Here is a 16,250-nt window from a genome sequence, read left to right on the forward strand (position 1 = left end):
TCTCAATGTAAAATAACTTAAATGTTTAAGATCCAGTAAGGGAGGTAAACTTATTTATAACCAAATATGAATAAAATTACTTTAGATACCAATATTCTGCTTTGTTTTCACTTGATTTTCCTCATCTAGGCTCATAATAGTATTCTTTTTTGATCTCTTGAATATAATTGAAAGTAATCAAAAAGTATGCAGGATCTAATATTAGAAACAACTACTTTTTGAGTTAGAAAGGTGTTTTCCAGCAAAAACTAATTTTTTTCATTTTCTGTTTCCCCCATGAGAATAAGTCTCTTTAAAAATTAAGTTTGGCTTTTATTATCCTTAATAACTGTTTTTGATTATTTCTTTTCTAAATGTTGAAGTTAACTGAAATATTCATGTTGTAAGTACATATTTCTCCTCTTATTTTCATAGCATGCACTGAAAAAAAGAACAAACTCTGGAATTAGCATTATATTGAAACATTCTGTGGTACTAGGAAATCTTCACTGTTGCTGAAGTCTGTTGTAGCTCTTGTTTAAATCCTTGATAATGTCAATATTTGTCAGTTAATACTAAGTCTAAAGAGAATAAATATTTAAAGCATTTAATAACAGAAAAAAGGATGAAGATTAAATGGCTAACATTCTCATTCTTTTTGAAAGTTAATAGCCCAGCCTGTTAACATTAATAAATGTTTGGACTTTAGTCTTACTCAGCTTCTATTTATAAATGTTTTAGATGTGTTTCCCTAGATATACCTTCATTCAAAACATTACAGGACACATTCTATATACTTTTTTCAGGTATATTTCTATAAAATTGTAAATCATGCACAACTATAACCCTGAGGCACTATAAATCATGGAAAATAAAATTTTATTTATTCTAGTTACTAAAGCAGGGAAGTGTATCATTTTCCCCCACCAGGGAAGTGTATCATTGCATTCAATAAAAGTTTTCCCAAAATGTGAAAAAAATCTCTTCTGATTGACTGCCAGCTAATTAAAAAAATTTAAACCATTCAGTCATGCCAGAGTCTTCTAGTCTATGAGTTATATGTGTTATTTTAGATTAATTTTCTTTTTTAAGGTTTTATAATTGTACACTTACATCTTTGCCACTGACTCTAAATTAACCATTTTTGTTCTTGAAGAATGGGAAGTTTGACATATATAGTGTACTGATTTCTGTAGACTATAACAGTAAATTCTTACAATTATATGAGACCTATGTGTTGTATTTTTACTTGCATGTTTATGTGCATATGGTATGTATGTATGAAATTCATAGATGTACACTGTATTGTTGCTTAAAAACTCCAAAGGTGGCAATTTAAAGACTATTTTGTTGCTAATAATGGCTTCATACCTACAACTGAACAGAGTCCTTCACAAGGTCAATTAACCAGGGAAATATGCCAATTTTGACTTCACTTCCATTCTATTGAATGATTGCATTCATTCTCTTTAGATTGAAAGCTCTTCATTCTACTGTTCCTCAACACTCTTTATAGAATTCCAGCTTCCTTTTCACCTTTTAACAGTTTAACATAGATGGCTGGATCAAGTCCATTGTTCCAATTGTATGTAGCTTAAAAAGCTCTGCAGTATTTTACTCTTTCCATTGTATCTGGCTTCTCTGAGTGCTCTGCTCACTGCATTTTACTTCCTACTCTCTCTGCTTTCTAAACCCATTTATGCCTATTCTTTCTCAAGACACTTGTTCATCTAGGAGCTCAAATTGACTTCTCCCTATTCTATTTCCTTAACTAAAAATGCACCATTAAGGTTGATTGAACTCTTTTAAAGCACTTCATAAAAAAGTGAAAGAACATAAGAAAGTAGGCTACCAATGTTTGTAAATACCCATTCTCAGCCAAACTGATGGGAAGAAATAAGAAATAATTGGAAACTTAAAAATGTTATTGATATTTTTTACAGATTAGCCTCTTTTGGTTGTTCTTTGAGAAACATACTTGCAAAACATTTTGGGGAGGGGAGAGGTGGGAGGGGAGGCATTATGTTATAAGTAAAGATGAAACAAATAGTAAAGCCAAATGGCTAAATTATCTAAAACATTTTCTAGAAAAAAAATGTTTTACAGTAATAAGCAAGATGTAAAACATGCAGGTCCATGATAAAATCTACAGCTTTAAAACCACTTGATCTTATTTTTTTCTATTTAAAATACAGATATTTTTATTTAAAAATAAATGTAACCAAAAAGAGTTTACAAAAATAGTAAGTAACCCTTTTTCCCCTCTTTGTAATGTTTAACTAATGTAACTCTTCTGGTGTGAAATATATTTAAACATTTGTAAGTTAATTCGAATTTTATTCAGAGCCTATGGAAATACTTTTATTTTTAATGATACAATATAAGAAATCTATTCTAATTTAAAATTTAAACTTAGCATTTCAGAATCACAGTGTTTTATATGGAAAATGATGTTGTTGATGAATTGGCTTTTGATATCCTTAAGAGGCCATACAGTTAAGAAAAGGCCTAATAAATAAAACATAAATGATCAATAATTTGATTTCAGATAATTACCACTTCCAAAGCTACTTCACTTCTGAGTTCCTTTGAATATTATATTTTCAGGTTACAGCATTTCATGTTTTGACTATAAAATCATTCATTTTATCTTAGTTGTAAGGCAAAATCCTCACCAAAACAAAATTTTAAGATGAAAAAAAAAGAACAAATTTGGTTTGAGAAATGTCTTTTCAGTAGTTTGCAAAACTTTTTTTTAAAAGAGGGAGGGAGAATGGGGGCCAGAGGGAGAAGAAGAGGGAGAATGTTAAGCAGGCTCCACACCCAGCACAGAGGCTGACGCAGGCTTGATCTCACAACCCTGAGATCATGACCTGAGCCAAAACCAAGAGTCAGATGCTTAACCAACTGAGCCACCCGAGCACCCAGCTTATAAAACATTTTTATTTATCAATTAAAGAAAAAGAGTCATAAAGAATATTATAATTCATATTTTTATGAATATAAAAACATAAATGGATATAAAAATAAAAACTTCTAGAAGTAAAATATTACTAAAAAATTAATGGTGTTCCTGCTAAATTATTAGTTCTTAAAGGCAACTGTGAACTAAAATTGTAATTTGTATGAGTTTTTCTTTAAAAATAATTCAATAGGGGCACCTAGTTGGCTTAGTTGGTAGAGCATGCGATTCTTGATCCTGGGGTTGTAAGTTCGAGCCCCACATTGGGTGTAGAGATTACTTAAAAAAATAATAAAAATCTTAAAAAATATTTCAATAATGAAGGCAAGTGCAGAGACATGAATAAGAAAAGCAGGCAGGTACTTGGAGCTCACCCAGAAAATCATATTAAAGCAGGGGAATCTAAAAAAACAGCCAGTTTCTATCTCATAAAAAGGATTGATTTGATCAGATTCATTGAATAACCAACAGAACTTGGCCATAAGTGCTTATTCCTACTCTTACAGAACTATAAATAATTTACTTCTTTTTATGTAAGTAACATTTAATCGAAGCTAAGAGTCTAAAGCATGTCTAACAATAAGATCTAATTTTTTTTAAAGATTTTATTTATTTATTTGACAGACAGAGATCACAAGTAGGCAGAGGCAGTCAGAGAGAGAGGGGGAAGCAGGCTCCCTGCTGAGCAGAGAGCCTGATGTGGGGCTCGATCCCAGGACCCTGGGATCATGACCTGAGCTGAAGGCAGAGGCTTTAACCCACTGAGCGACCCAGGCGCCCCAAGATCTAATGTTTTAAAACAAACACTTCTCATAATGTATGAAAGATATGAATAAATAGTGAAATGGCATTTTACTTAAATATAAGGGTTATTTTAAAACTGGCCATGGGTGCCTGCAAACATATACACAAGGTACACACTAATTATTCTAGGCAAAAATATGTTCACAACCATAGTTAATTTTGTGCCATTAATCAGAGAAGTGTAGAACTATAAAAATAGAAGTAAATAATGAAATTATTATTGAATAATTATTATAATCATTCATATATAGATATCGGAAGATCACTTTGATATCTATATTCAGTTCAGCATTCTAGGCTCCTAATCTATAAAGTGTCCTAATTTTTAGCTTTCTAGGTTGTTTGTGCAATTGTTTTTAATTTAAAACAAGTCATATATTCATGGATATGACTGCATATAAAATAAATCTATCAAGACATTTGCTAGGAGCAAAGAACTAATTTTACTGTAGAAATTATGCATTTTCCATAAGCTAAATACATTGGAAGAGAATGAATAAATAGTTTACAGTTTTTACATACATTAGGGCTCTACATGAGCTGATTACACAGCACATTAGTAATAGTCAAATGTCAATTCACTTGTAGAAATTGAAAAAGCAATGAACTCGGAGTTGGAAAAAACCCAGGATTTGGTATATCTTTACCTTAAGCAAGTTTCTTTATCTATAAATGGAGACAGTATATGTCATATCTACTTCATAGAGTGGGTTATTAAGATAAACCATGTAAAATATGGGCTAGTGGTTTGTAAATTTAAAGTACTACTTCCTGTTTTGTCATAATCTGTTGTGAAGTATGTTAAAAATAATTTGTAACTATGAAATTCCTCTGTTTGTGAATCATTTAATTGAATAATTTAGGGCAAATCTAAAGTCACTCCTATAAAAACATCCCTCATGTCCAATTACATGTTTAGTTCAATCCTTTTAAACAAAGGATCTCATTTTCACCTAAGAGTCATAGTTGTTTTGTTGAACAGGAAAGAAATGAAGTTATAGCTATTGCTTTATGAACTGCACATAACCAATGGCTTAACCCTTCTAGGCATTCTTAGGGGAATGGAGTGTGTTGTTTATCATGTCATTGACATTTGCTCTCATGGCAGAAAAAAATTGAGAACTGTGTAAATTATGTTAGTAATCATCCCCCTCATTGCTTTATATGAAATTATTTATCACGTATTTATATTAAAATGTTCTAAAGACTGGATCTATGTCTATTTTCTGTATAGTACCTAGCAATGTCTAGGTACAAATTTGTATTATTTTGTAGTGTTACTATCAAATTATGTATTACTGGGGCACCTGGGTGGCTCAGTCAGTTAAGCATCCGACCCTTGATTTTGGTTCAGGTCATGATCTCAGGACTGTGAGATTGAGTCCCCACATGGGGTTCCAAGCTAAGCATGAAGCCTGGTTAAGATTCTCTCTTTGCCCCTCCTCTCCTTTCCCCTCTTTAAAAATTAAAAAGAAAAAATATGTATTATAAATTTACTTTTAACAAGAAATTCAGATGTAATTAAGAATATATACTAGAGGGGTGCCTGGGTGGCTCGGTGGGTTAAAGCCTCTGTCTTTGGTTCAGATCATGATCCCAGGGTCGTGGGATCGAGCCCCACATCGGGCTCTGCTCAGCAGGGAGCCTGTTTCCCCCTCTCTCTCTGCCTGTCTCTCTGCCTACTTGTGATCTCTGTCTGTCAAATAAATAAATAAAATCTTTATATATATATATAAATATATACATTTATATATATATAATTTATATATATTATATATATAAATAGTAAGATATCTCAGAATTTAACAATACATAGTACATAAGAATCAAATGATAAATCTCAAATATATAACAAATACATAGAAAAATGGCTGCAAGAAAATATGCTGAACGTTAAGTGGATGCTGAATGGTGACTTAATGTTTTACCTGCTTTATACTTTTCTAATTCGTGAAAATTCCTTTTCTCTAGTAAAGCCAATTATACTTATTTTTCCCATCCAGTTTATTATTTTAAAAGACAACTGTCATTACAAAAGCAACAGATATTCAGTGTTTAATTTACACAAAATCATCTAAGAAAAAAAGTCGATGATACCAAGTTACTAATAGAGAAGAGCAGACACTCATCAGGGCACTGTGAGGAAAGCAGTTGTCAAAACTAAAGGGCAACAAAGACATCTTCTGGACATCTTAAGAACTGCAAGTTGTTTTTTTAAACAAAGGATCTTATTTTCACCTAAGGGTAATAGTTGTTTAAAAACCACACATTAGGAAGTATAAAATCAATCTGTATTAGGTTTGAAATTTTAAATATTACATGATTACATCACAAGCATATAGCATTTAAAGAAGAAAAGATACAAGTTGTTGCATACACAGTGGAATTAGTTTCCAAAATACCTTTAAGCCTATTTCCAGATAGATTATAAAATACAAATATTTTAGTAAAACTTTATTTTCATATAAGGAACATCTAAAATAGTATGAAAACTACATGCAGTGTTGAACCAATACTTGGAAAATGGGCTCATGAATCAGAGCCCACTTATATTAAAATATGGTTGGCAAGTTATTCATTAATTTAAAGCACTGTATTTAATAAAACAATGAAATTCAAAACCATGTTTGATTTATTTGTGATCTGTCCTAGGACTATACAGCATAATATTTTAGAAAAATTATTCCAGTGAAATATAATTAAGGGTTTCAAATTTATACGTGTTCACTCAATTTGAACATGTGTTCTTTTTAGCTTAAAATTGTTTGTAAAATTATATTAATATGGGTACAGTTAACAAATTTTATATTTGAAATAGTGCTTTTTTACTCTTAGAGCATGAATGCCTGGTTGCACTGACAGTTAGCCACCTTCAGGAAGTACTACTGATGCCCATAATTTGCATCGCTAAACAATAGGGCAGATCCGGTTTAAGCCCAATAATAGTCCTAGAAAAGTAATTTATAATTAAATGAACAAAGGTCAACTTGCTTTAGTAATAGTTGTATTTGATAAGAAATGCATGCTTTAGTTTTAGGTAACTCCAAATAAGTAAATATTCAACAAATAAGATATGCTTATTTACTAGAATTACCTTTTCTTAGTGTCTTCGCATGACAGGCCATTAATTAGATTTTGTAACTAAATGCTTCCAATACCAGGACTAAATATTTGATTCTCTGGACTTTGTTTTATGTCACTTCTATCTTTTCAAATTATATGATATAATGGTTCATGATTTTTCTAATACAGAAATTCAAATGAATTAAGTAAGATAACCATAATGAAAGTTTAAGAGAGGTGATATTAAATAAAATTCAACCAGGGTGATAGAGATTATCTTCATATGGAACTGAAGTGCTTCAGTAAAATAAGTAACATGATTGTCTTAGATATTTTTTTCACTGACACTGCCTGCTAGTTTTTGTACAACTGCTAAACAGAAAGAGGTTTCTTGGTGTGTATATTCATTTCTCTAGGCAGTTACATTCGATTTGATCTGGGAAAGTGGCTGCCAGGTATTCTGTCAGAAATAAAATATTTGAGTCAAATAATTATGACTTATTTTCTTAATGGATCTGCTAATTTAAGGTAATTCTGCAGTAAATAATTTCTGTATTTTATATGTATTCAATTTCAAAAAGACAGTACAATAGAGAATGACCCTATTCTTGGACATCTAAAAACCAGGTTATCCTGAGGACTTAGCAGGGAAGTCAGCAGGTCTACACTAGATGTGCTGCTGAGGTCATTAAGAGATGAATTGGAGCTTGGCTACAAAGAAGCCAGGAGACAGGTAGGAACTGGAAATCTAGGTGGACAGATGTTGAGCAACAGAGTGGATTCTTAATGAGAAGTAATAGGTTCTTAGGCACTGAGCTGGCCTCTAGGGCTTGAGTCCAGACCAGAGGAGAGGCTTGAAGAATTTACAAAATTCTTGGTCTTCGTGATTTCAGAATTGAATTTATCTGTTGTTCAAAATATAAGTGAACTGCTTTGCGTATTTAATGAGAAGTGACTTGGGAGAGTGCAATTATGTGTTTATTTCAGTGTTCTCTCATATAAGCATTAGGTGAGAACTATTCTACCTTGACAGCCATTTCTACTCAGGACTTTGGGAAAGTTTGGTGAATGTGGAAGAAGCAGCCTTATGCTATCTGACAGTTTTTTCCAGCTCTCAGTAAATAAATAACAGTATAAACTATTTCCCATTTTTATACATGACTAGCAAATTTGGGGATTTTTTTTTAATGATGAGAAATTATATTAAAACAATAGTTTTACCTTCCCTCATCTGGGTTGCTCTGGTACATTTGTGCAGTTGGAGATACCATACTCTGATGTGATAAAAGAGACGGTGAGAGATTTATTCCTCTGAGTTGCTGAAAAGCTATTTCTGCATGGATGCTCCGAGGATTATTTGTCAGAATGCCTGCATTCTTGTTTTTTTTGTCTGAAATTAAAAATTGTGAAACAATGAGAAGCACTAAGTAATAAAATGAATTAAGTAATAAATCTTGGTTGCCCGTCAACTGAATGTGTGCTGTACATATTTCATAACATGAATTAAAACATTTTAAATAAAAATATAAAATTGGAATAGATTTCTAGCACTTAATGTTGCTTAAATTTCTCTGAGTTAGTGAATCTACTTGATTGTTTCTTAGTAATTTTAAAAAATATAAATAGCTATAGCTGTGTGCTATAATAAATGTAGAGATAAGATGACCATAATTTTCAGAATAAAAATTGTGGAAACGTAGTCCAAAAATAGGAGACAGAGTATAGGACTTTTCAAGAAAACCCTAAAAAATAGTCACACAACAAATTCTGAAGACAGATATCTGAGGAGGACATGATGGAGATGAATCCAAGGTTGAACTACTGCCAAAAAAAAGAAAAGAGATTGATGACATTCCTGAAGATAAATAATATTGTACTGCTAAGGAGGCTAATAATTTGGGATGTCCAATTGTACTGACAGTTATATCTACTGGACAAAAGCATAAAAATTCTCACTGTGACTAAAATCTTAATGCCATATGTATGTAGAAGTATGAAAAATAAGTTAAACAAAAAATAACATCTTAACAAATTAAGTTATTTTGGGTTTCTTTTACCTGAGTTTCCTTTAAAAATAATCACACAGAACATTCTACTATTTTTAGTAGGTTCTTAGATCATTCTATAATTACCGTGATGTTCAATTTTATTGTCCAACAGTGGCCCCATGCAAAGTGTGATGTTATAAGGAAGGGAAGATGTGATCTCTCAGAGGAGTAGCTATCCCCAGATTTACCAAAAAGATAACCAGCAAAGATCTGGAATATGGGAATAGGTTTAATCTAAGCCTGAATTAAAATGTGTATGATAGAAGGAATCCTTTCCATACCTTGTCCTTTTAATGTACTCGCTCTATAGAGCTCTACCTCTTGAAACTCTTCTCTCGTTTTAGCTTCATGGTTTATTTGTGGTTTCAAGGATAAAGTCTGATCTTCTCTTTGTACCCAAGAATCTGTTGTCACAGTATTTTTAAACCTTTGACTTTCTACTTTTAGCAGGACATAGTAATTAATTGGTTTCATATGCTATGAAATGCATAAAGTCAAACAAAAGCTTTGAAAATAAATAATTCAGGAAATAATTGTGCAAGTATCACAAAGTTCACATGAGCAAATGTTTACTAACAACGTATCAGTGGTTCAGCAAAACCCCAAAATACTAGAGACTCTAAAGTCAGAATGACCACATGAAATTTGAATAAACCTCGAGGATAGCAGCTTTGCTCTTGTAATTTTTGGATGAAGGGTAACTGCTTGTTCAGAATCAATAAATGTCCCTGGGCTTCGATTACAGATATGACTTCACAAATATACTAAGCTACTTCACTTACTAGGGATTCTTACCTACGTATAGCATTTCTTTTTTTTTTTTAATTTTTTTTTTAAGATTTTATTTATTTATTTGACAGACAGAGATTACAAGTAGGCAGAGAGGCAGGCAGAGAGAGAGGAGGAAGTAGGCTCCCTGCTGAGCAGAGAGCCCGATGTGGGGCTCGATCCCAGGACTCTGAGATCATGACCTGAGCTGAAGGCAGAGGCTTTAACCCACTGAGCCACCCAGGTGCCCCACCTACGTATAGCATTTCAAACGGATTGCAGTTATTTGTGACTCTCAGTCATGATGAAGGAGTCTTTAGCTCAAGGCAGAGTTGTCTCGTTCATGGTAGTCATCTAAGCAGGACCATGACCAATGGACTTTTGTTAATGAGTCCTCCTGAGAACTTGAGCAGTGCCCCCAAATCATGTGCATGTGTCCCCTAGTGGACATTGATTTGGCTTGTGGGCTGTCATTGGATAAAGCCCATCACTGGTTTTTAGTCACATAGATTTTTAAACTTTGAAAAGCCTAATGTCTGCATCCCCTTTCTGAGACCAGGCTTCTTCTATCAGGTTACCTGAGTCTTTTCAACTGTACTGGCTTGGGCACATGCTTCTGAGTTTCCATTTCTTGGAGGCAGTCACCATAATTTTATTGAATATAAGTGGTGGTTACTAATGGACTTTCACATTTCTTTCTTTGATTTCTCCCCCTTTTCTTTTTTGCAGAAAGGCCTACTTTGTTAACATTATTCTTGGGACTTTTACCATTTGTAGTCTGATTTTATCTCCATTAAAGTATTTTGTTTTTATTGTTACTTTTTGACTAGGAATTACTTGTATAAGTCTAGAACTTCTATTTGGTAACACTTCCTTGTTTTTTATGTCCCTTCTGTTCTCAAGATGAAGAGAACACATAAAGCTACTATCCATGTCAGGATTTCTTCTATTTATATCTTACTACAATAGAATTACTGGCATTTTATTCACAAATATTCATAAGTCTATTCATTATTTGTTGTCTTCCTATAGTTTAATCAACAAGCTATTTTTGACTTGATTTTCTGACATGAACGCTTTTGCACTAATGTGTTGCATGGCCTTTAAACAAATGGAAAAGGACTAAAATTCAATTTAAATTATTTTTGCAGTATTTTTCTCAGGAAATTTGATTATTCTAAAATTAAATCCAGACTTTTTCTACTGTGCTATTACATGAAAAGGGAAAAGTGAGTATTTTGAATTTTCAGTTTTCATTTTCAAAAATTATTTACCAAAATGAATGGAGAAAAACATTTAAAAGCATATTTCATATCTATGGATTTTACATTTTAAAGTAGTAGTTATATATTGTAAGGTTATTTTAAATTACCCTCAGTCCCCCCTCCATGTGTATTTTAGATTACTTTCTTACAAGCTTTTTTCTCATATCCTAGATTAGGCAGAGGGGGTGAGAAGGTTACTTGGTACCACACATTAGCTACACAAACAGAATGTGATTTGGTTTTCCACTGTTAACCCCAAACCATGAGATTTGGTACACTTATGTTTTTCTTTAGTGATAGTATATGGTTAGAAAATTAACATTTTTATTTCAGTAAATTTTAGAATACCAAAATCTTTTCTGAGCCACCAAGTGGCTAGGTTGTGAAAGTTTTGTAATAATTTGCAGCTGGAATACATGATACATTTTAATCCATTAAAAACTACTGGGAATGTATCAGCCAGAGTAGCAAGTAATTTTTGTTTTATAAATCAGAGTATCTGTCACCTTGCGGTATTACCAGTGCTGTTGTAAATTGAATTTAAAGTGGTATTTTAAAAAACCACACCTCCTGTTAAACAACTTTTATCTGTTTGTATCTCTTACTATAGATTATGTACAAGTAACATCTAAATAAAATTATACTTTTAACTCTAAAAAATTGAACAAACATGCAATTATAGGAAATGTAAATTTAAAAATACAATTTTAAGTAATTTTAGAAGTCAGAGTGAGATTTCGGTTTCAAATGAAGTGTTTTGTTTGTTTGCTTTTACATTTACTTTGAAACTCCGTCAAAATACCTTCAACTTCAGGAGTTAAAGTGAAGTCGGATCCCAGGTAATGGCTAAATGCACCAGGCAGAATTACATTTGTTATCTTTATGGGAGGAGCTTTCACTTGGCCAAATGATCCACCATCCATTGGAGAATTGGTAACAGGAATACACTACATAATAAAAGAAAAACAGTTAAGAACACCTCACCTCCCAAACTCAGATCAACAGATTTAGTTCTTAACATAAGCTCCATTTGATAATCTAAAATTCTTTAGGTCAGGAGTTATGTCTAACCTCTAAAAGTCTTTTGAACCCTTAACCTCCCTCAGAAACTTTTGTTTTGTCTTTTCAGACTGCATTGTACTCATCAATAGTGTGATGGCACTTCTCCCTTCCAAAGGATCTTAACGAGGTAAGTGCAGAAAATGAGAATTAAGCTTTTCCCCCTTTGTTTCTTTTTTACTGAGCGGGAGTTTCTAGAGTCATACCTTCCACATCTTTATATTCCTCACATTACCTCATCAAGTGTCTTGCAGTTAATTAGTTTTCAAAAACAAACAACTAAATAAATGGGGACTAAGGAAAGCATCTTATAATACTTTTAATGAATGTGCTAACTCTCTAAATAGTGTTTACATTTTAAGTTAGTTGAGGATTAAGAGGCTTTTAAAAGAATTTCAGGAGTCAGCAAACAGGAGAGAAGTATTTTAGATTGGAGACTCTTGGTTTCCCTAGAAGTTTATGCTTGCTGTCTTCATTAAGACTGATATTGTTTATACTTTTAAAAATATGAATATACTGAACTTGGAATATATTCAACTTATTTAGAGATACAGGCTTTTGCCATTTGTGTAAAATAATCGATTTCCCTGTTTCAGTGAGTGTTACCAAGAATGCAGCTCTGTAATGAGCACTAAAGTATCAAGCCTTTTACTAAAGCTGGTCAGTCCCAAATTCCCTGATTCCTTTGTAGGAATTTCTTCCCGTTATAATCTAGAATGTTGTCCAATTTTCTTCTGAAACCAAAGCACCAAAATGTTCTGGTTTAAAGGACAACTTTAGAGTTCATTTATTCCCTCTTTATAAATTAGACTGAACTGATAAACTTGGAAAGGTTTCTGTTTTTGTGTCTCCCAAATAGCTAAAAGAAATAATGGCTCAGTTTTGTTCTAGCCATGAAAATAAGCATTATTATTGAATCTTAAAATAGATTTCTCTAAAATATAGACTTCAAAATATCCCCTTTATTTTATTAACCCTGTATAGATGAATTAAAAAATAATTTTTAATAAAATGCTTACAAATAGGATAAGTAGAAAAATAATTAAGTTCTTATATAAGGCACTGATTCAAAAGGCAAGAATATGTGTCTAGATTCACTCAAGACACATTATCATATCATAGTATAGTAATGGGAAAAATCCAAATTTACTATATGAAAAATAGAAAAGACTAGCCAAGAAGCAAACCCTTTAGTGAAATATTCATCAGCTAAAATTTGAATATATGTAGTATCAAATGTCCAGTGTGCTCTGGGAGTCAGTTTGTTTTACAGAAGGGATGGAGAGTGTTGGGTATCCACTGAGTTAGGTGAAAGCATCTACAGTAGTAGTCTCACCTCTTTTCTCTTCAGCATGCATTTTATTTATTTTTTTTAAAGATTTTTTTTTTTAAATTTATTTATTTGACAGAGATATCACAAGTAGGCAGAGAAAGAGGAGGAAGCAGGCTCCCCGCTGAGCAGGGAGCCCGATGTGGGGCTCGATCCCAGGACCCCAGGATCATGACCTGAGCCGAAGGCAGAGGCTTTAACCCACTGAGCCACCCAGGCGCCCCTTCAGTATGCATTTTAAAGTAATCTTTGTTCACTGACTGATGTCCTTGCTTTCTGGCTTTCACTTACATTAGAGGTTCACTTACCTTCTTACTGCCCTACCCCAGTTTAGGTCTTCATAATCTCCCTCTTGGGTTATTCTAAAAGCCTCTTAACTGGTTCCCCTGCTTCCAGCCTCTTCTTTCTCAAGCCTTGCAAAGGCACGGCTCTAATAAGGTTACTTCTTTGTTAAAAAAACCATAGCTTTTCTGTGTTTAGTCTTTGTGGAGGATGGCCATGAAGAATCCTTGTGGTCAAGGACAGAATTTCCTAATGATATGCTTTTGCGGCTTCTGTCTCTAATCTCTTTCATGTCATGGTCAGATAACTTTTTAGAGTTTGTAGGTAAGAGGCGCAATTTTTCTGGCCAATAAGAAAAGAAGCTCACATCTCCCTTGTTAAATGAACTACATAGTCTGGAGAGTTGAGATCAGAATTCCTTCCTTCCCTTCCTAGCTGCTAAACTGAAAGATTTAGTTTCGGTTTATAGAAGTGATATGTTACAGATTCTTACCCTCTAGCTTTATCTCTGATATTCAGCAAGAGGCACACGGATTTTAAATAATTTTCTTAATGTCGAATTACATTATTGGAAAAAAGGAGCTTCCCTGGAATTTATGTGTGTAGATGTGCTCTATTCACCAGATCAAGGTGCTTTTGATAGTAATCACTAGAATAGATACTAAAATAATCTACAAAAACATCATGGCCCAGATTTACCCGGTAAATTGGTTTTAATTTACTAATAATTGTGTATTTTAAAAGGAAAAGTATAAATAATAGAAGTATTACCGAAGTTTTCTTTGCTTGGAGTTCAGAGAAGTGAAATTCAGCTTTAGCTCTATCATCTGAGTTCACAGGAATTCCATCTAACATCTGTAAGTTAGGCAGCCGAAATATGAGCACGTGGCGATGTAATGTTTTTCTGCAAATCTGAATAAAGTTACACATAACAACTTATTACTTTAAGAAAACATTTATTTCAAAGATTCACTTTTATGGAGAAGGAAATTTAACACAGGTAGTAAAAATGACAGATAATAGCTAATTTGTTATAATAGTACAAATATGAGCTCCCTTTTTGAAAGTTTTCTCAATTCCCTATTATACTAAATGAAGATTTAAACTTTTTAAATTTAGTTTTTGGTTTCTTCTTATTATTATTTTTAATTTAAATTCAATTAGCCAACATACAGTATATCATTAATTACAGAGGTAGAGTTCATTAATTCATCAGATGTATATACACCCAGTGCTCATCATATCACGCGACTTCCTAAATACCCATCACCTAGTTACCCCAACCCCTTCCTCCTCCCCTCCAGCAACCCTCAGTTTCTTTTCCATAGTTAAGAGTCTCTCATGGTTTGTCTCCCTCGCTGATTTCTTCCCATTCAGTTTTCCCTCCCTTCCCTTATGGTCCTCTGCACTGTTTCTTATATTCCTCATATGAGTGAAACCATAACATAATTGATTCTGATAGACTTATCTCACTTACCGTAATACCCTCCAGTTCCATCCATGTTAATGTAAATGGTAAGATTTGTATCCTTGCTGATGGATGAGTAATATTCCATTGTGTACATATACACACAGAATATATACATACACACAAATACATACATAAACACACACACAAACACACACATTGCCTCTTCTTTATCCATTCATCTTTATCCATCCATCAGAACATCTCAGCTCTTTCCACCCTTTGGCTATTGTGGACATTGCTCTTATAAACATTGGGGTGCAGGTGCCCCTTCAGATCACTACATTGTATCTTTGGGGTAAATATCCAGTAGTACAATTGCCAGGTCAGGGTAGCTCTATTTTTAACATCTTGAGAAACCTTCATATTATTTTCCAGAATGACTGTACCAGCTTGCATTCCCACCAACAGTGTAAAAGGGTTCCCCCTTCTCCACATCCTTGCCAATGTTTGTTGTTTCCTGTCTTATTAATTTTAGCCATTCTGACTGGTGTGAGGTGATATTGTGGTTTTGATTTGTATTTCCCTGATGCCAAGTGATGTGGAGCATTTTTTCATGTGTCTGCTGGGCATTTGTATGTCTTCTTTGAAGAAATGTCTATTCATGTTTTCTGCCCATTTTTTGACTGGATTCTTTGTTTTTTGGGGGGTGTTGAGTTGGATAAGTTCTTTATAGCCTTTGGATACTAGTCCCTTATCTGATACGTCATTTGTAAGTGTCTTTTCCAATTCTGTAGGTAAAAAGCAGCAGCTTTTTATCTTGATGAAGTCCCAATAGTTCATTTTTGCTTTTGTTTCCCTTGCCTTTGGGGACATGTCTAGCAAGGATTTGGTGTGGCTGAGATCACAGAGGTTGCTGCCTGTGTTCTCCTCTAGGATTTTGATGGATTCCTATTTCACATTTAGGTCTTTCATCCATTTTGAGTTTATCTTTGTGTATGATGTAAGAAATTGGTCCAGTTTCATTCTTCTGCACGTGGCTGTCCTATTTTCCCAGAGCCATTTGTTGAAGAGACTGTCCTTTTTCCATTAGATATTCTTTCCTGCTTTATCAAAGATTAGTTGACCATAGAAATGAGGGTCCATTTCTGGGTTCTCTGTTGTGTTTCACTGATATGTGTCTGTTTTTGTGCCAGTACCATACTGTCTTGATAATTACAGCTTTTCATTAGAGCTTGAAGTCTACCATTGTGATGCCACCAGGTTTGGTTTTCTTTTTCAA

The 16,250-nt window shown here is 33.3% G+C and overlaps 2 protein-coding genes and 1 long non-coding RNA gene across 3 annotated transcripts in view; 1 reads left to right on the forward strand and 2 right to left on the reverse strand.

Moving 5' to 3' along the window:
- Positions 1–8,109, reverse strand: part of PCNX4 (pecanex 4) — a 69,695-nt gene extending 61,586 nt beyond the window's left edge. Inside the window, exon 1 of the mRNA XM_032875271.1 lies at positions 8,030–8,109. The gene's annotated coding sequence lies outside the window, so the exon portion shown is untranslated. The remainder of the gene's footprint in view (positions 1–8,029) is intronic.
- LOC116878087 overlaps positions 1–16,250 on the forward strand; it is a 60,700-nt gene that overhangs the window by 20,626 nt on the left and 23,824 nt on the right. Inside the window, exon 2 of the long non-coding RNA XR_004384768.1 lies at positions 12,019–12,078. This is a non-coding gene — a long non-coding RNA (uncharacterized LOC116878087). The remainder of the gene's footprint in view (positions 1–12,018; positions 12,079–16,250) is intronic.
- LRRC9 (leucine rich repeat containing 9) overlaps positions 6,728–16,250 on the reverse strand; it is a 103,913-nt gene continuing 94,390 nt past the window's right edge. The window contains exons 29-32 of the mRNA XM_032875268.1: positions 14,332–14,472; positions 11,692–11,836; positions 8,030–8,198; positions 6,728–7,268 (exon numbers count right to left, since the gene is read on the reverse strand). Coding sequence (XP_032731159.1) covers positions 7,229–7,268; positions 8,030–8,198; positions 11,692–11,836; positions 14,332–14,472 — 495 coding nt within the window. The 3' untranslated portion in view covers positions 6,728–7,228. The remainder of the gene's footprint in view (positions 7,269–8,029; positions 8,199–11,691; positions 11,837–14,331; positions 14,473–16,250) is intronic.

Source organism: Lontra canadensis, unplaced genomic scaffold (assembly GCF_010015895.1).
Source record: "Lontra canadensis isolate GAN:19392208 unplaced genomic scaffold, GSC_riverotter_1.0 scaffold55, whole genome shotgun sequence".
Classification (NCBI taxonomy): Eukaryota; Metazoa; Chordata; class Mammalia; order Carnivora; family Mustelidae; genus Lontra; species Lontra canadensis.